This window comes from Symsagittifera roscoffensis, chromosome 4 (assembly GCF_963678635.1).
Source record: "Symsagittifera roscoffensis chromosome 4, txSymRosc1.1, whole genome shotgun sequence".
NCBI lineage: Eukaryota > Metazoa > Xenacoelomorpha > Acoela > Convolutidae > Symsagittifera > Symsagittifera roscoffensis.
Genome location: NC_087065.1, coordinates 35,746,636 through 35,768,137, shown reverse-complemented (window position 1 = coordinate 35,768,137; position 21,502 = coordinate 35,746,636). Strand labels below are relative to the sequence as shown.

General features: G+C 34.6%; 2 protein-coding genes across 4 annotated transcripts in view; both read right to left on the bottom strand.

Annotated features, from left to right (window-relative positions):
• Window positions 1-21,502, bottom strand: part of LOC134843931 (galactosylgalactosylxylosylprotein 3-beta-glucuronosyltransferase 2-like) — a 405,495-nt gene that overhangs the window by 303,738 nt on the left and 80,255 nt on the right. The window lies entirely within an intron of this gene.
• LOC134844295 (uncharacterized) overlaps window positions 8,847-21,502 on the bottom strand; it is a 52,480-nt gene continuing 39,824 nt past the window's right edge. For all 3 annotated transcript variants that reach the window (XM_063860912.1, XM_063860910.1, XM_063860909.1), the window contains exons 7-11: window positions 15,978-16,176; window positions 15,528-15,682; window positions 11,299-11,392; window positions 10,723-10,945; window positions 8,847-10,201 (exon numbers count right to left, since the gene is read on the bottom strand). In XM_063860912.1, the coding sequence (XP_063716982.1) occupies window positions 10,735-10,945; window positions 11,299-11,392; window positions 15,528-15,682; window positions 15,978-16,176 (659 nt within the window). In that variant the 3' untranslated portion in view covers window positions 8,847-10,201; window positions 10,723-10,734. The remainder of the gene's footprint in view (window positions 10,202-10,722; window positions 10,946-11,298; window positions 11,393-15,527; window positions 15,683-15,977; window positions 16,177-21,502) is intronic.

The window sequence follows — 21,502 nt, the reverse complement described above, 5'->3', positions numbered from 1 at the left end:
TTGGAACGATTTCTAGGACGGATTATTTCTCCCAAATTTCTCCTCGCCGGATTATTTCTCCTCGCCTTTATTGTCCCAAATTGGCCGAACTGGCAGTCTTCAAACCCCAAAATTTTAAGAAAAATGATCACAGATGAACTACTCTTTCAAACTTGATCTCAGGACAATAATACTTTTCGAAGATAGTAGTATGTAGAAATGGTTGGGAAATTAACTCTTTCAAATCCCAATCACTCGGCGTGACACAACATTAACAACTTATAACCCCCTGAGATTAGTCTTCTAAAGTTATCCCCCTAGGTGTTTCAGCCAACAGTCCATCTATCCATCCAACCTTCCATGAGGCAATTTTCCGACAATCAATCCAACCATCCATCCAGCAAGCCAATCATCGATCCATCAAGTCTTTGGCTGAGTAAGTGACCCCTTCATATAAAAAATCAATCAGGTATTCATCCATAAAGCCATCAATCCATGTAGAAAATCATCCATCTTATAAACCAATCAGTCATCAAGCCAATTGTTCATTAATTGGTCCATCCACACCAGTCACCAATCCATCCGGTCATCTATACATCCATCCATCAACGAAGCCATCCTTTTCCCAAGCGAATCATCCATCTAACAGACCATTTACCGAGCCACCCATTTATCTAGAAACACAAAAAACCATTCAACCAACCACCCATCCAAGCATCCATTTCAACAGTCATAAATCCATTTTTCTCTTTTTCCCTACTTTTTCTGCTCAAAAAAGGAAAAATCGAAATTTTGGTCGAGGTATTCAGTTATTGATTTAGAATTTATTCAGTGAGAAAATGCTGTTTTTCACAGCCGAAGCTCGTCATTAATATTGTCTTTTGAAAAACTAGTTTGAATACCGCTATTTGTCCGACCATTAAAAATGCAGAGGAACTTTGTATTTGGGTGTGTTTTAGTTTATTTTTCTTTTTTTTTCAATTTTTTTCCACACAAATTAGATATCATAAATAATCATCGAACGGGGTCGAATGATACACCATACTCGAGCCCTTTTAGTTGTGATTCGAGCAACAAAATAATCAAATTCCCTCTATATCAAGAAAAACCGATATGAGCATTTCAATTTTTTTTGTCTAATTTCGAGCAATAAAAGCAAGCGACCAGGCTTAAAATAGCCAGCCTAATTCTGCTTAATTTTAGCCGGAAATAGCTGAATGATATATCATAATTAAGCCCTCTCAATTTTGATTCGAAAAACAATATAAAAGTTCCTTTATCAAGAAATTTTCCCTCTATCAAGAAAAACCGATTTGAATTTTTTGATTTTTGTCTATTTTCGAGCGAATAAAGGCAAGCGACCAGGCATAAAATAGCTTTTTCATGCTTATTTTCTTTTTTATTTTATAACGATTTTTTTTTGTTTTTCTAGTCATTTTTCTACAAAAACGGTTTCCACAAAACAATTTGTCTATTTTACTATGACTGTCGCATATACCTGAAGTGTAATGTTTTGTTGAGATCCTTTTATCACACGACGCAGAAAAAATATCGATTCCTAAATTGAAAAACCGTTTTTGTATTTTTGAGACTGAATATTATGTGCTACTTTCACAGTACCCGGCAATTTTTATTGGTGACATTCATGCTAAAAATTGCCCCCGGTAAAAGCAGCAAAGGCATAATCAAAGTGAAAATATTCTTTCAGAAAGACTAAAAAACTGAAAACATTACAGAACTTCAAAACACAATTCCAACTAAACTCAGTTCTCTGATTTCTAATTGGCAACCTAGTTTGTCCAATTCAACGATTTTTATTTGCTTTCAAATTGCTATTTTGTGTTGGTTATGTTTAAAAACATTTTGTTAACAGTCCAAAAGTTGCCCCTTGTTGTTTTTTTTATAATTGGTTTTGTTAGTTACTTTTTTGCGACCTATTTCAGTTGGCACCTGTGGTACAGTATGTGCAGCTGCAGCCACACTACACTAATCTTGGGGATTGTTTATGTTATTTGTGTATTTATTTGATTAGTATTGTTCAAGGTCAACGTACGGTTACTTAATTTGTTTCACGACTGAACAGTGTGTCCGTATTGCGTTGCGGAATTCAGTTAACCTAAAAAGATAAAAAGAATAAAACAGATTTCATGTGAATTGACAACTTGAAATCTACCTTTGGTTATACTTATCCACCTTGGGCGTAGAGGTATCAGATGGCGCAGCCAGCGGGATTTTTGTCCCAAGATAACAGAACAGACATGGGGATTCCGGTGTTTTGAACCTCAGCAAATTCGTATCCAGCATGGAACTTTAAATTTTAGTTTGACCATTTTCTATTAGACGTTACAGTGAAGGAAAATATGAATCCAGAACTGCTACTAGAGGACCCGAAAGCAGTCGTAGAAGAACCATTGCCACGGCCAGAAACACCTAGAGGCAATGCGGTCGCACAAGCAATTGCGGATTGAAAAGCGAGGGACAAGTCATTAAGGGACAAAGTCGTGCTTGAAAACGAAGAAAGAAGGGACCGCGGACCAAAGGTGGGACACAATGTGTTCTATAACGAAATCCAAAAACGAATTGCTTCGAGGATGTTTCTTTTCTTAGAAACGGAAGGAAAAAAGAGTTTAACCCGAAAAATTTCCATACTGAAGTGTCAAAGCTTGAGTTTAGGGAGATGGTAGCCCTAGCAAAATTCTCAATTGAAAAAACGAAAAGTATAATATATGAGAGATACAAGCTATTCACGAGAAGGCAAGAATCGAGAATCCATGCTGCCTTGACTGCACAAGCAGTGAAAGCGGAGCTGGGCATATAAGAAAATTAATTAGTTCGAGATCTATTCATTTCAAGAATGAAAAATACTGTTCTACAAGATTCGTTGACATTTGAAACTTTCACACCTGATGAAGTTCTGAAAAGAGCGCTAAAGTTTGAACAAGACAAACAGACGACGCAAGACTTTCCAAAATCATATGCTAACACTGCAAGTGCAAGAAATCTACTGGGTTGGAAAGTAAAAATAAAACAAGAACTCATTATGGAGGTTGGCAAAAGAGGAGGAAACAAAAGGCGGCCAAACAAAGAGCCTTATAAACGGAGGACATGGGACGCTAAAAGCAACCGATCAGAAACCGTATACAAGGTGTGGAAAACCTTTCGTGGAGGGACATATACGAAACTGTCCGGCAATGGACTAGACATGCAAAAATTGCAACAAGCCAAATCACTTTGCTCGAATGTGTCGTTCACAGCAAGTCAACGAAGCAGCAGAGAAGATATCCAGTTCAGACGAAGAATGCAACCTTATGAGATGTGTCAAATGTGATATTTTATTGTCGAAAGTCTAACCTCTAAGTTATATTCAGTTATGACCTATGACCATGCCAATTTAAAATACCTGCCAAAAGCGCAACGGCTTTTGGTAGATCTAGAGATTGTTTCATTGTCAATTTTGATTCCCAACTAGTCTTGTGCAACTAACTCTTAATTCAACCTTTTTACTACTTCTTAACTTAGCTTAGTTACCTTAGTCTTTTATTTAGTCTTAGATAAAAGCCTACAACTAAAACTGTAGGAATCTTAAACCAAACAGTCTTAAACTAGTCTTAGTTTAAGTCTAACCAATTTTAACCAACAGACGGTTTTACCCTAATTTTTTAACATGGCGCAGTCAAACGAGTCGAACCTACGAGGAATAGTGTTTTTTTGGAACAACACATCGAGTGAAAACCAACACGACTGGGAAAGGTGGTCAGCAAAGTTCCAACTAACAATCATCGCGAAAGATTCCGTGGACATCGAAGATGTAATCAACCCAGCGGCAATACCCGAACTAGCATACCCCATGGCCGAACCATTGGACCCGTCCAATGATCAAGCTCGTCGGGCAGAAAAAGATGAACATCACCGATTAGCTATCCAAGATTTCAAATGAGAAGGAGAAAAGCAGAAGAGAACGCAAAATTCAACGGTTTCCAAATCAGAGATGTCGACAAGAAATTAAAATCGCAACTATACCTGGCACTTGGATGAGAAGGACAGAAATTCTTCTCACATAAAAATTCTGGGAAAAGAATACTGGACATAAACTTTGCTGAATTCTGGGAATTACTTAAAACTACTTTTACGGTCACTACAAACCTTACAAACGAAAGATTTAACTTCTTTGGCCGAAGACAGAAAGAAAATGAATTTTTAGAGAAATTCCACGAAACACTATCCGAGTTGGCAAAAAATTGTAAACTGAGAGAACTAGAGTCAGAATTAGTCAGAGACATTTTCATTACAAATATGCAAAACGTCGAGATACAAAAGAAATTATGCATCGAATACTTGACTCCAGAAAACGCATTATCTTATGTACTAGTCCATGAGAAAAGTACGAAAATTCAATAACAGTACCTAAAATTCCCGGCCTATAATGCGGTACAGAGACCACAATTTATAAAGAATGAACCGACACTAAATATCGTCGAAAACAATAAGTGTCGCAACTGTGGTCAGCAGTTCAAGAAGGGACACCTAACTACATGCCCAGCCAGAGATAGAAACTGCAGTACGTGCGGCCGTAAAAGCCTTTTTGCAAAACATTGCAGGAGTACAGCAAGAACGCAAACAAACATAGTCGAACAAAACCAAATATCCCACGAAAAAGAAAATACCCGGTTTAACCCGTAGGAGAATCCCAAATTCGATGTCAACTTTGATGATTTTTTAGTTCTAGCGCTGGACACGGATATCCAAATAAATGCAGTTGAAGATAAGATCGGACTTGGAGTGAGAACCGTACTTAACCCGTACTTTAAGGCCTAGAACTAAAAAAGACGTTGATGGTATCTCTGGGAAGTTTCAACCCTTACTGCACCGAAATTCAGAATTGACTCAGCAATCCCAATCTCATTCATGAAAAAAGACCTACTTCATGAATTGAAGATACAAGAAAGATTTTAAAAAATAGAACCTGTTGACGAAATAACAAAGAAAGCGTACCAAGGCTTCGGGAGCACAATAAACATTATTAAAAGAGTTCGGGTGAGAATTCGATCGAAGGGTTGGGACGCTAGTGACCAGAAATTTTTTATTACCGAAGAGCAGAAAGAAATCTCCTCGGAAACGACATATTACCGGGAATAGTAGTACTCCAGAAACAACCCCCACCCAATGGGTCAGAGCTATGGATAACTCAGAAAGAATCACCGATTGGGATGGACGTCAATCAAATAAAATTTGCATCAGACAGAAAACTAGACCAAAACCAAGAGACACTATCACAAAGTGAGTTTAGAGCATACATATCAAGACAATTTTCAGACCTTATAAAAAGACCCGGTAGATCGAAGAATTTCATAATTAACACTTATTTTAACGAATCAATAAAGCCAATACAGGTGAAGGGGAAACGCATTCCGATCCATCTTCTCCCTAAAGTTAAATTATGTATCGACCAACTACTAAGAGATGGTCACATCGAAAAATTAAATAGATGTTCTGCAGATTGTTTCCTCTCTCCTATCGTAATTACAGCCAAAAGGGACGGATCAATTAAATAAGAATTAAACTCAAAATTATTGAACAAACAGATATTTCGTAATAGATATCAAATGCCGAACCAATTTGAATTAATTGACAACGAAGCAGTTACGATAAGAATATCAGTAAATCAATTGAAGCGCCAAATCTTCTGACTGCAAATTAAGGCCAATTTAGAAAAATACAAAGTTCAAGGGATGTAATTAGCGTTTCGAACTTTCATAACTAATTAATTTTATTCAGTTCAAACTGAAACGAGCTTATCTACCGCTTACGCGTATTGTAGGAAGGATATATTGCGCGTTAATTAACCCAAATTGAACATTTTTAACAAATTGGCAATGTTTATATCCCCATAATTTTATCAAAAATGGTCACACGTGAAATATATTTTTTGTACTTTTGAACTTCGGGGACCACAAAAATTTAGATTGTATAAAAAAAACCTTTGTCAAAATTGCCCAATTTTCAATTCAAAGGTTAGTTGACCACGGCACTCACAATTTTTTGGTCAGCTTTTCAAAAAACGGAACAAGAGACACTTTTATTGTAAAATGCCACATTTTTACCACAATCTAGGCAAAGTTCCCGTTTTCTCAGGCTCTTTATTTCGCAAAAATTTGCGTTTGAGCGATTCCGGACTCAGTTAAACATGAGCACAAATTTTTCTTGACGTCTCCATAACAAAGATTTACGCAAACAGAGTCTTAGAAAACAAACTCAAGTCGGGGTTAATCACAATTGTATGCTTGCAAGACGATACATTTTTTTAAAAATTACCGCTTATATCAACAGCAGTGGTTTCTACACTCCACCAATGAACACGCAAGTGCTACTGAAATCAATGCCTGAAACACTAAGTTTCGCATTTTCAACCGGACAAAAAAATACAAGTGGATCCAAATTTGTCCAGTTTTTCGTTCCAACAACAAAACTGGACCTCGAGAACTGCGACAAAAAGGCAGAGCTGAAAACCGGAGTTCCAAGAGTTGGAAATGTAACTCTTACACTGCAGGTCAAAACTTTTTAAAAAGAAATGCCTGTCAGGTTATCAAGTTAAACTTCACCTGTGTGGAAATTTTGACCTTATTTTCACTATTCCGAGGTCCAAAGTATGGAAAGAATTTAGAAAAAAACTTTAGCGCTTGAAACACTCTTATTTATGCAAACTCAAAACCAATACTTGAAACAAACATTTTTGTTTTGGAAGTTTCAGAGGATCAAATTTAACTATGTTGCTTGACATTATCTTGGTTATTCGGGTTTCAACGCTTCTTTTTTAGTGATGGCTATCAGGTGATTATCGAGTATTCTGAAGAATTGAAGGTGGTTAATTCTACTTTTGAATGAGCTTATAAAGAAAACATTGAAAGTTTCTATAAAAAATGAAAATGCTTATACTGCAGCAAAAAAAATCTTTTCATAAATTATCTATTTTCAAGGTGATAAAAGTAGAGGTCACGAGAACTTGATAACGCTCATGAGGACTTGATCGGTAAAAATTTGATGAGCTTATTATCTAATTTTGACCACAACAATAGAATTCTATATGGATGTTCCATGACCGATAATTTTTTCTATGTACGCTCCAATTGATATGAAAAACTAATAATTGTTTTTTTTTAATTAGAACATCCATTATCTTCTTCAGTTTTATCTTAAATAAAATAGGAGCCATATTGCTAATCATAAACTTTTTACTCGTTTTTATAGGGCCCGTTCAACAGTGCCGAATTAAAACAGTGCCGAAACAAAAAATATGTTCAATAGTCTTAAGAATGAATCATAATTGGAAAACTTGAGTTCATCTTGAAAACCTTTGGCAAATTTTTTGAACAGTGTTTTGTTTTGGAGCGCAATCGAGAACAAAGTTTGATAAATTGCTCAAATAGTTATTTGTTCAAAATATTTATGACGCCTCATGACGACTTATGAAATGTTTGTTTAACGAGCGTCATAAAAAATGGCCATTTTTGACTTTGCAACTTCCGTCGATTTGATTCAATTTTTGGCACTGTTTAACCCATTTTCAGTTTCGGCACTTGTTTTTCGGCACGGTTGAATGCCCCCATTTAATTCCAGGTGCATCGATTAAAACAAGCAAACGACCCAAACTCATTTTGAGTTCTAATTTTGCAGCAAAACTGTCTAAATCCGCTGCAAACTGGAAAAAATTTATTCGAGGTAAGGACTAAAAATAAAGCGTGATTAATTAAATACTTAGAGCACCATCTTCGGCAATCTTGAATATTTTATACTTTCGGATCTCTTGTACATCGGCACTTTTGAGTACCTCTGTTCATTAGACTGAAACAGTTCAACTGCGCCGAAGTACAACAGTCTCAAAAGAAAAATTATTTGACTGTGTCAAAAATCATCAATTTTTGGCACTGTTGAACAATTTTTCAGCTACTTTTGATTACGCTTTATTTCCACGCTTTACTTTTTACGCTTCATGTATATTCTTTACCTCAAAAAATTATCTCCAATTTGCAGCTGAGAATTTTTTGTACTCTTAATTTTTTTCCCTTTATTTTCAGGCTTTTTACCTCAAATAAAGTTTTTCCAATATGCAGCGGATTAAGACAGTTGTGCTGCAAAATTTGGAAACAAAATGTGTGGGACGTTTTATTCAAAAATTCGGTAAAAACTGTACCATTAAAAAGTATCACTTTTTACTTCAGATTTGTTAAGGCCAAATGTAAGAAGAAAAAACATCGAAGTTTCTTTTAAAAACCTAATTTCTAATTTTTTTTCATCAAAACTTTTTTTGCAAAAAACTGTGACAGGTGCAAAAATTTGAGCATTTTAACCTATTTGAGCTCAAAACTTTGAAATCCAACAAAAATGATCAAGAAAAATAACTACCCCGAGCACAAAATTTAAGCAATTATTATGCAAGCTACTCAAACTGTTTCAAATAACAGTCATACATAAGTCAAAAGGCATCGTCCTGGTACCTTTTTACGCTCGTGTGGCGACAATTGGTCAAATGCGAAAAATCGCTATATTTTGAAAAAGCGACCATTCGCACCAGGCGACCAGAATTGGTCTTAATTGGTAATTGGACTGATTCGTAGTACGCGCATGCCAAAACGGAGAACTGTGAATAATGAAACCGCCTGGCCTAGCGCGTATTGGCTTGAAGGGCAACCACCGCAAGGCCACTGGAAGAAGTTTTGAGCTTATCTATGTAAATCGTCTTTTTTATTTTTTGCTAAATGCTGCCAGTTGTAACTTTTGACGAATTGTCGCCTTGCAGTTTACTCTGTTGTCTTCTATCACTGAACTAAATTATCAGGTTATAACACCGAACTTCCTTGAAAGAAAAAGGACATTATTGAACTTGAAATTTCAACAGGCTTCTCCATGAGTATTTGATACTATACCACTCAAAGCAACATTGATATTTTTGCATAACAAGAAACTGGCAAACAAGGGAAACAACGTACAAACTATTATAATTGCATTGTTAACAAAAACATGGAAACTTAACCATCAAAGGCAGTATTAAATGATATATGTAGACCTGAAACATTATCTTAAAGCCAAAATTTAGTAATGAAAATGTAATCAATCTACCCATGTGACCTCCAGACGTCAAATCCACCTTGTGTTCATAAAAAATTCTGGCAATGTTTCAAGTCTTTCCATCAAAGTTCTTGTAACTTCTGGTTAATTAAAATAATATGATCCTCAATCCAGATTTAAATTGAAAATTAATTTTGAAATAGGTGACTTCTTTTAAAATAGACGCTGTATTTTATAGTCAATCTTCAAAATCAAAAATGATGAATGCTCTGAAGATGTGCGTACAATTAACAGATGTTCCTTCCTTCAGATTTGTTTTTGGGCCCAGAATAATTTTTTGTTATTTTTGATAAACTGACTCAGGAATTCGACTCGATTTTTTTTGTCAAAACTTTTTTAAAAAATTGCCCAAAAACGGCTTTTTTGAGCTGTTTTTCAAAATTTTGCCTGCGGCGCAGAAAATTTTACCAAAACATAGTCTTTTTAATGTTTGAGGAGAGCGCCGAAATTCAATTTGGTCGGCCTTAAAAAAAAGGTCCTCAAAATTTTCGTTGAAAATCCGTCGCCCCCCCTCGAGAAAATCCTAGATCCGCCCTTGTGACAGCAGTTTTGAATATATAGATTTTTATAACTTACCAACCATGCTTTAAAATTATTTCACAAATAATTTTTTTGGCTGATTCAACAATTATCTGTTAATTGCACTAAGGTTTTTTAAGATCACGAGTTTCAAAGTCGATCGAATCATCGTCCATTTTACAAAAAGCTTGAACCAGTCCATGGTAAGTTGTTCAACTTAGAAAGCAACCTTAACAGTTTTTCGAAGAATTCTCATATCTATATTGAAGATAGATTGAAAATAACACTTGACTTAATATCAGCACACTTTTAGAGGTTGAGTTAAAATACTTCAAATCAAGGCAAAGTTAAAGAAAAGTTTCATTCTCAGTTGAGTTGGTTAACGTTAATCAAAAGTATTAATTTTCAAGTTTGAGGAGCAGGCTGATAGGTAAAAAGCTGCGCGTATAAAGCTTATCAAAAGATAAGGCAAAAGAAAGAATCATCCAAGAAGCTTCATCAAAAAACAGATGCTTTTGTCATGCATGAGTTTAAATGCTCTTCCTCATCCAGGTCAGGCAAAGCCGCTTCGGTTCAACATCTAAAACAATGGCTAGTTTCAAAATAAAGAGCAATAAGCCTTTCTACGAAATTTCGCGTACAACTGATACATGTGCAACGTCTCTGCATGTTCTCATCGTTGAAAATCTATAATAGAATGATAAGAGTTGTGGTGGAAAAAAAACAGGTGCCGCAGAAGACTTACCAGTATTCATCTTTGATAAAGACTAATTCACAGGAGCTCAAATTGATTTTTTGTCTCAAAAACCATCATTTGAGAGCAAAAAAAGGTCTCGCAAGATTTTTGAAGAACGAAAAAAAAACCAATCCTGCCAAAAACTATAGGCTGTTTTCTTTTTTGGATTTTTTGTGTGTATTTTCAAGCTCTTAATCTGAGGAACTGTGTGTATACGTTACCCATCGTATCCATTGTGCAGGACTCATCGTTATATGTTTTTCCTTTGAGAGAATTAGAAGTCTTATATTCAAAAATATTAACATCTCTCCAATTTGAAAACATGTTTTCCTAATTAAAATTGTCATATATTTTTGAACACGCACATGTGTAATGACTTAGAGGTAACTGGATGTCTTTTCGGTGACCACATCACCGGTGCCCTGGAAGAGTCGCCTCTGCTCCTGCAGGGCCTCCTGGGTCACTTGGGCTACTATGAACTGAGGAATAGCCGGCTCATCATCCACAGTCTGGTCCTCTACATCCCTACACTTCCAGGCGAACTTGGCCGCGTTCTTAACCGGCACTCCTTGGTCCGCCAGCATCATTCTAGAATAAGTTAGATCTTTCCAAAAAGTAAAAGAAACGCAGACTTTTTTAGAACTGCCGCCAAGACCAGGCCGATGACGCCCACACATGCTATAACACTCTGAGTCATATAAGTGTTTGAAGACGCCAAACCGATAGTAAAAAGTTGATTTAAACCATCTTTAAATTATAGGTTTAACGTTGAAGCGCTACCAGGAAACGTGGTACTAAGGCATTTATTTGATCATCGACATCATCTGCATTCCTTGCGACTTTGAAAATAATTATATTCTTAAAGGAATATTAAATAGAAAATAATAAAAAATATATCCATTCAGTTTGAGCTTGAAGTGTTCAAAATCAGCTGCCCTTACCGATAAGTAATTTCGGAGTCCAGTCGGCGATACATTTGAAATGTCTTCTCACACTTGGCGCTCTCACTCTCCCATTGCAACTGCATCTGCAGACCTACAAACACAACACACCACTCATATTATAAAGATATGGTTTACTCTTAGTCAAAGAGCATAAATGAGTTTATTTAGCTCATTTTTATATTGACGTGCGAGTTCGTTTCTTATTTTTTCTTCATTTCATATAGCCATGGTATTTTAAATTGTTGATACGTTCAGGTTTTTGGCTACTGTAGATCGCAGAAAAACATTCCAGGTATGTTTTTCCCTCCAAAAAAAGGTGGTGGTCAGTAAACCGATGTATCAGCAACCCGAAAACGGCCAGACCAGATCAGTAAACCGAAAATCAAATTACCTGATCAGCAAACCAAAAGTATAAACCTGATCAGCAAACCAGCACACCAAAAGTATTTTCAGAGTAATAACCTTTTCAAAGTAACAGTGTATATTATTAGTTGACCCCTAAACTAGTAAGGAATTAATTATGCTCGACGTAATTGTAAATTAAGTTATACAGCTAAGAAATTGCAATATTGCAGTCAATTACTGAAAAGTTTTTCCATTTAATTCGTTGATACGTTTATTTTAGGCTAAATTAGAACTTGAGACGCAAACGGTTACGTAATTGTTAAGTAATTGTTTCATAATTCGATTAACTGATATAGTTATTTACTGATGCATCAATTTACTGAACGCGCATCGCAAAATTTCCATTTTTACCTTGCGTTCTGAAGTACACCGCTTTTAGTATTAGAAGCTACTTACTTTCACCAAATAAAGTTTACTAGCGTGTTACGCACCTCCGGTGCTTCGAATTTTTGACAACTCAAGAAAAACCGCATATATTGGAAACCAGATCTGCAGGCTTTTAGCGTACTCTGACAGCACCCAATTACAGGGTTGGTAATTTCAAATTTTATGAACTTTTTTTGAATTCCAATTTTCCGTCGAACCTCGAAAACTACAAAAATTTGAGTAGTTATATTTGGAGGCAAGATTTACAACTCCTGGGAGTACCCTGGCAGCACCCAATTACATGGTTGGGATATTTGGATATTTAAACTGTGAATTTTTCTAAATCTAAGTTAACTGAAAATTTTAGAAAAATCATAGAAAAAAAACTAATATCTCGAAAACTACAACGAATTGAGCAGTGATATTTAGAGGCAATATTTGCACTCCCTATGAGTACCGAGAGAGCACCCAACTACAGGATTAGGAATTCCAAATTTTGAAGAAAAAAATTCAATTTAAGCTTTCTGAAAAACTTTGAAAAAATCACAAAAACGCCGGATCTGAAAAACTACAAAGATTTGAGCAGTCATAATTGTAGGCAAGGCTCACAACCCCTGACAGTACTCTGATAGCCCCCAAATAGAGTGTTGGGAATTTCAAAAATTTTTTTTGAAAAAATCACAAAAAACGTCATATCTCGAAAACTACAAGGATTTGATCGCCATATTAGGAAGCAAGAATCGCAATTCCTGACAGCACCTTACTAGAGGGTAAAGAATTTCAAATTTTGAAAAAGAAATTAATTTTATTGAAAATTTTTTGAAAAAATCACAAAAAATGTCATATCTCGAAAACTAGAAGGATTTGAGCCATCACATTTGGAGGCAAGATTCGCAATTTCTGAAATTACCCTGACAACACTCTATTAGAGGGTAACGAATTTCAAATTTTGAAAAAAAAAATTGATTTTGAAAATTTTTGAAAAAATCACAAAAATGTCATATCTCGAAAACTACAAGGATTTGAGCCGTCACATTTGGAGGCAAGATTCGCAATCCTTGAGAATACTCTGGCAGCACCCAAAAACAGGGTAAAGGGAAGTTTGGTAAATTATTTTGGAATTTGAGTTTTCTGAAAATTTTTGAAAAAAATCACGAACGTCGTCGTATCTCTAACACTATAAGGATTTGAGCATTCTTAAATGGAGGCCAATTTGCAACCTTTTGGGGAATCCTGACAGCATTCCACTATTGGGCTGCTAATTTTGAACTCGGTGGAACAACCACTGAATTCAAACTGGAAAATCGAAAAAATCTTAACCATTGCAATATACGATATAGCTTAAGCGTGAAAAAATTCTTTCGTTTAACATGCAAAAATATTACGTTGAAAAAGCTTAAACGTGGTGAGATAGTGAAGCGCTCATTTAAATATATAATAGTAACAGATCCAGGGCGGATCTAGCGTTTTCTCGGGGAGGGTGGGAAAATGCCGTTTTTGGGCTCTTTTTGAAAAAGCTTTGACCAAAACATCGTGTTTTTTTGGCGAGCGCTCCCATTCAAAATTTGTATATAGTGGCACCGAAACAGCCTTTAGAAAAATTCTAGGTTTGGTCGCCGAAAATGGATGTCATAAAATTTATCAAAGCGGGGACTTTTTGGTTGGTGAGGGAGTCGAATCCTTGAGGGTGAGCGTCCTCCCCCCTCCTCAACCCACCCCTGAACAGATCCAAATTACGAAGAAAGCAACGGATAATTTATGTTCCGGGGTTTTATCTTCTGATCAGCTTTGCACAAACGAAACTTTAAGACGAAATTTGTAAGCACAGATAAGAAGCAGCGCTTCGCAAACACAAGCTAAAATTGAAAGAAAAAAGTAAACAAAAAATTGAAAAAAAAGTTTTAACTTCTGCCATAATCAAACATGGGACCTGGAGATTCCGACTCTGCCGTTTTCCAGAATGCACGCTTGAAATAGCTTAATACTAGCCACTAAAAGAAATTAAGTTTGAATGGAACATATGCTATTTAACTGTAAGTCCTGTGCCACAAAAGTGTTTACCGAAATGAATACTACTGTATGCGATTTGGATTAAATATATATATATAGGATTCGTTATATAATACTACGCTCGCTATCTTGTTTGTGCAATGACATTGAAGTAAGCCAATGCCAAAAAAATTGGTAAAGATATTTCACCCGGATTTTTTTATTATTATTTGAGCTAATATACCTGAGCTTGAATCAATTTATCAGTATGGCTGTGCAAATAAACGCAAATTATTCAATGAGTCTTGTTATTCCGCGCTCAAGTTAATAGAGCTCAAAAAATCCCACCTAAACGCACTCATTTTCCTGCTTCGTAAGAAAGTGACGGAATATTTGAGCTCAGTATCTTTTCTTAGGAAAAATCCCAAAATCATTCCAAACTGTCCCATTATTTCTCTACCTCTGAGCGCAAATTACATCAAGTGATGTTTGATAATGCTTTTTGGCAGAAGAAAAATCAGAAACAAAAAGACATATTAAAGGCAGTCGAAATATTCAGAGCTTCACGCTGATTTAAGCATTCTTGTTTCCTTCTCACATTTTGCTCTCTTTTTTAGACAATTTTAAAAAAATACTATGCCCATTTTAAATGCTTAAGCTATTTTGCAAACAGAAAAAACTGGGACAATCTAAAACATAGCCAAGTGACAATTGGAAAAGAGTAATGAACGCAAGTAAACAGAAAAAGTACTGACTCGTTTTTCTTTAAAAAAATCGCAATTTTCGATTTTCCGAAAAAAAAAATGGCTTAAAGCTCTTTGAATTTCTATAACAATTTATGATTGACACTTTTTTGATAGAATTACCTTACTTGAGAACACTCGATCAATAGTTAAATTTTTTATTTCGCTGTAAAACCTGATAATTAAAATCCATTTTCAATATAAGAGGTCGTTCAAGTACTTCTATCACTTTCGCTGTTCGATATCAGAGTTTGCCTTCATTTCAACAAAGGAAATGAAGTGAGCTTAAAAAGAAATCAAAAGTCAAACCGGTTTTTTCCTGAAAAAAAAATCACTACTATACTCTTTTTTTGCGTTATCTTTGTGTGATTAACGATTAATAGCTATAAAAACAAAAGCATTCCTAGGGTAAGCGGATTGCTTGAAATTAGGCTCAAAGAATAGGATATGAACATGGCTGAAGCAACCTAAAAAGTAAAAACACATTTGATATTTAACATTCGCTTGATCCACTCACTTCAGCAATAAACCTATGTGAGTGGCAAAAACAGAGCCTTGTTTTTCTTGACAATGAGAACAATGCTTGAAACATCATTCAGAACCCAAATCTTTTCTGAAAGGGATTTCATTCAACACCACTCTAGATAATGAGTAAATACCAACCATGACGATGCACCCTTCCCTGGAATGTAAGTGGCACTAATTTCATGTTAATTGACTTGCCTGTGAGAATTGAGGTTACGGCGGATATTTTTATGACGACCATTGAGAAAACGGAGTCCTTGTCGTCGACAGTGAGGGAGGTGAGGATGGTGTTGAGGGTCCCGAAGATCACCAAAGGCGTGTAGAAGCAGGTCAGGTTCAACAGGTAGTAGTATCTGCAAATACAATGACACACAGTTCATTAAAAACTTTCTATAATAGCCTATCCCAACGACGACCTACTAAACAATATAATCCCTTCAATAATTTAAGATTTTGGGATCCATATTTTAAAGTATTTAGGGAATCCTTATTTGCTTGTGCTATAATAAAAAAAAACAAGTCCATTTAAAATGTTGAATTTGTTCTGTATTTTTGCAGCGGATCTATTTTGACACCTGATTACGAATGTGGTTACTGGTGATAAAGCATGTAATATTAATAGAAAATGTGGTTAATAGTATATTCTACCTAGCAGCATGTCCATACAGCCACTTGAGAGCCCTGTATCGGGAGAGGAGATTCATGAACAGCTGTTTGCCATTCACATTCGAATCCTCGTCACCATCATCTTCATCCTCGTCCTCTCCCTCCGTCTCTTCCCCTGCCGCCTTCGCATCCTTCTCTTTGTTGTCTCCAGACGCACCCGAGGCCGGCTTTGAAGTCTCGCCTAAGCAATCAAACATTTGAATTAGAATCAAACAAACGGCGATTGCGCCAGCATGATCTTTGTCTATTAGACAGTCATCAGTCACCAGAAGAAAGCTGTCGATGCTTTGATATCAAACTTAAAACAGCGGAAAGAGAGTGAGAAAAATGTCAGTTAACACAAAAAACAAGGATAGCCGGTTACTGTGCAAGTAGCACAGAATGTTCCGACCAGTCTTAAAAAAAGTTTTTTATACAAGTTGGCGTAGTTTTTTTTCTGCATGTTGTGATAAGAAAACATGAACAAAAAAAAAGAAATTAGGCATATTTGAGTCATAGTAAAATAGGTCAATTGGAAAACAGTTTTTGCTGAAAAATGACTGGAAAAACGAAAAAAAAAAACAATTTACAAAAGATTTCATTTTTTCAAATTTGTTTGCACAAATTTTTTGAATTTTCAGGTTTTTTATTTTCAAAATTGCGCTATAAAACTCCACAAAATACCTTTATTTGAATAAAACTAAGTTTTCACGGCTGAAATTAAGCTCAATAGGTTCTTGAGACATGTTTATAAACACTTGAAAATAGTTTGGATGATATGAAATCATAAACAGATTCTTCAACGAATGAGGAAGGCCAAAATTTACAATATCAAATCTCAAAAATTACAATCAAAGTGAAAAAGAATCAATAAATTTGAGGCAAATAAAGCTACTTTTTTCTGTACTCAGAGGATGAAAAGTGTTTTGCACACAATATTAAGGTACTGCGGAGATCAATGTTTAATATCCAGATCTAAGGCTAGAGCATCAACCCTGATAATTAGCTTTCTGATGAGGCAATGGTCGCCCAAACAAAAGTTTACAAAAAAAAATTACAGAATCGAATTGATCCATGACTTGAGTTTTACAGAAAATAAACCAAATTTCCAGATTTCCAGCGCCAAATTTCCAGTTTTCTATTAACGCGCATATCGCATTCGACTATTTAATACGTCTCAGAAGTCATTAAAAATTGACTTGAAGTAAGTTCATTGATATGGAAACTGCGCTACTTAGCTCAAACTGAAATTGCATTACGTAATTCTGATTCCACGCCTCGTAAATTACTCAAAATTCGTTTTTGAGAATGCAGTTCAATTAGTGTCCCATGCTAGGTTCTAAAAACCGACTGAAAGCAAAAAAGAGGCAAACTTCGAACACTAGCTTTTTTCACCAAGAAATCCAAATGAAGAACCCAAATTAAAATGTAAAACTGGTTTGAAAAAATCAAATGAGTTAAACGTGAGAAAAAAAAACGAGTTAACGTGAGATCAAATGAGTTTTAGGGATGAATAATATGCTTCTTTATTTAAAAAAAGGCTGAGGATTTTGAGCATAAAGCAGCAGTTTCGCAACTGTTTTTTCATGCCCGAGGTAATTAATTCACTATCAGAGGGCCTCCAGGCCCAATGATAGTGAACTAATTTCCCGGTGCGTGAAAAAACAGTTGCGAAAATGCTTTAGGCCCGGGAATAGTGAATTAATTTCCCCGAGTGCGTGAAAAAAAAACAATTGCGAAAATGCTTTAGTCAACGAAAAATTTATGTGTTCATTCTTGTGTTTCACATGCAAAACCAGTTGTTTTCTCATTTTAAAACATGTTTTCAAACCTTTACAGCTCATTTGCGAGCGTGAATTTGAAGAATTTTTCACGCTGATTGAACGCTACTGATTATTAGTTTTGTTCATACAAAAAATTTCACATACTGATCTTTTCATCAACTGCGTGGGAAAGCACGCAAATTGACTAACACCCGATTACTAAACACCCAGGAGTCTTTGAAAAAAATGTTATCAAGAACTTTCAATGAAATCATTTCTGAGCTGTACCAGCTTAGCATTTTGATGTTTGTTTTTAAGTTTTTGAAACGATTGATACTCAGATTATATTAAGATTTTACGAAAAATTATAAGCTATTTCCATGTTGCAGAAGTAGACAAATATCCCGAAAATGACATCAATTAAAAACGCAAGTTTGTCCGGTCTTAGCTAACATTGAATATAAATCGGGGGTCAAAGAAAAATTATCGATAAAAAGATAAACCAAGATTAAAAAAAGTTTAAGCAGGTTTTCCCATTTTATTCAAAGAGCAGTTTTTCAACTGTTCGCTACCTTATTGAACAGCAGCTATTAAATGAACAGGAAAAAGCACTACAACTTTTCAAAATGGAAGATATTGTCGCCGGTGCCACTTTGAACGAGATTTCTTATTCGCAACAGGCTTTGTGTTCGTCAGAGAAAAATGCAAAGTCAGCAATTCGCTAAGATGGGTTGCCGCGATTAGCAATAATCTGAAAAGACTGTTTAGTATGGCAGGGAACATGAATGGCAACAAGATAAAACATCTTCGACCCATAGACTTGGATGATCAAATTTTCTAGACTTGTTTCTGGATTAATTTTGAAATTTATTTAAAGTATTGATTTATCTATTTTTAAGCCCCGTTAAGCCCCTTCGATACCGTTAAGCCACTTGTTTAAAAAGCAAAAAATACAGACCATTTTTTCTCGACTCTAATACAGCTTTTTAGCTCTTTTTTCGAGTCGTAATTACAATTTATATAGCCTTAAAAGCACCATACTTCACTCCTGCATGTTTCTTTGAGATAGTCAAAACCACTATTAGTGATTTAGTGAGATAGGCAAAATGTCGATCTTTAAACCCCCATAACTTCACGAAACATTGTCAAAGGTTTATTATTTTTTTAATTTGAGCTTGGGACAACAATGCCTTTCAAAAATGGTTAATAAAAGTGAAGTACATTGCTCATGAATTAAAAAAACACATATTTTGTTCAAATTGTATCACATATAAACCAATAAATTTTTAGAAAACTCTTTTGATGCATTGAATTGATTTGAAAAACTATACCAAGATGAAGTATCTGTTTTGTCTCTTTCATGTTCGAGAACACTTCTGATTTAGCTGAAGTGACTTTGCATGAGATTTATCATGAAAAATTGTCAAAACTAGAAGAAAAATTACAGGTAACTAGAGGTCAATTTAAAACTTCTCGTAAAAAAAATTTCATCAAAAATCCAAACATGCAGTACTCATAATGAGAACAATAATCATAAGAATAATAATAATAATAGTAATCATAACAATCATAATCATAATAAAAATCATAATATTCTGAAAACTTTCCGATTGCTTTTTAACGTCCAGAAAAAAGCAATTGAATAAAAAAGATTAAAATGCGTTAAAAATTTTTTTTTTCATGTTTTCTTTATTTGTCAAACCAAACGCTAAGTCAAGTACAAAATGATATATTTTGCGCATGTTAACAGATTATTCAGATCAAATTGCTTCCCCCAATTTCATTTGGAAAGATTTCAACACGTTTTACGCTTTAACAGGACGAATTATATCACGCTTTGCCACAAATTGACATTTTTCAAGCCCCTATAACTTAACAAAAAATTCACTTGTGAAATATCTATTAAATCTTGAGCTCAGAATATCAATAGCTTTCAAACAAAAATGAAAAAAAATCTCGTCAAAAACTTCTAATTAAAAAGTAGAGCACAAAAATTCCGTCAGTCTTCCTAAGTCAGAAAAAACGATTGTTAAAATGGATTCTTAAAAAGAATTAATGTGATCAATTAGATTACCTCAATAATTTTTAGAGCAATTTTTAGCGCGATAATGTTCTCCACCATATAAGTTATTTTCAAAGCAATTTAACTATTCCAAAAAATCGCAAAATTGGCTATCGCTGAACTCCAATAACTTGAAAAAACGATTGCATGCGAAATATTTCTTCACATTCACACTCGAAGAGTCAATATTTTCATTATGTAAAAAAAATTGTTCAAAACTATTTTTCGATCACCGACTTTGGTCTAAAAAAAACTACCCCAACAATATATATAATCATCATGTCAATTTTGAAAAAAAAGCGTGCTAAATCGTCATTAAAAAATTTAATCCATTTTCAAGCGTTTAGCATTTTTTTGAAAAGGTTTGCGATTAACATGTAGGAACAATTGTTTCGCAAAACGAACTAAAAACTTTCACTATCAGTTGAATTTGATTTAAAATTCTGAGCTGAAAAGTTATTCAAACAAATTTATAACTGAATTTCTTCCTTCCGTAGTGATGCTTCAAATTTTGAGCAGATCTTGATGAATTTTATTACGTATGTATTATTTATATTATTATTATGATGCTAGTACTTCATGTTACTGCATACAAAATAGATATTTATGTGTTTTACGAAGTAATGTGGTAACTTTGAGTTGTTTTGTGTTTTGATTATGACAACTGAGGATACCATAATACAGTGCTGATATAACGCTTCAGTGCGCAAAACGAAAACTCAAAAATAAAATTATAACTTGTGTGTAAATGCAAAAATAAGTAGTTTTAAAATCAACATAGTAAAATAAATAATACATACGTAGTTGAATTCATTAGGATCCGTACAAAATTTGAAGTACCATAAGGGAAGGAAAAATTTCATTCACTCACTCTTTATTGCCAATGTTTTAAAGTACAAGAGCATTTGGTTGAATTTATTCTATTCAATTGTGCTTGATTTTTGAATAAAGCGGGAAAACAAGAATGTTTTTTGTTGGAACTATTTTGTTAAAAAATCCTTCGAACTCTAGTATTAGAAATTTCAATCGATTTCTATGAAATTTACTAGTTCATTTTGAGTTATATACTGAAAGACATTCGTTTGTGATAACTTTACATAAAAATTTATGCAGTTTGTGGTCTTGTAATTTTTTCATCGAGTAAAAAATTAGCTTCCTTGCTTACAGTTCTGTTTAAGTTTGTGTCGCTTCAAAATTTAACAAACTTGTGTCGCTTTGATATTTAACAAGTTTGTGATCGCTTTAAAACAGAGCCGAATTTAGATGAAAAAAAAACTATAAAGTCATTTAAAACCATTCTCGGTCAATTTCAAAATTCAACAGAAAGTCCATCGGTCAGATTGACATAAATGACAACATTTTTTTCTGAACGATGACCATAAAAGCCTTTGTTGGATAATCAATATTTTTTATTCAAACATAGCTAAACTATAATTGAAAAAAATCAAGGAACTGAAATGAAACAAAGGAAAAAAAATCATTTCTTCCGAAATTTGCGAAACTCGAAAAAATTTGCGAAAAACTTTCGAACATTTGCAATCAACACTTTTTCATAATTAAGCCCAATTAGAGAAAACAGGATCAACAAAACAATTTCTTTATTCCGCTGGGAACTCTAGAAATAAAAATACAATTTCGAATCTAGAGGTCAATCATACATTTTTTGCGCCGTCATATTTTCTTAGTTTGAGAGCATAACTTGC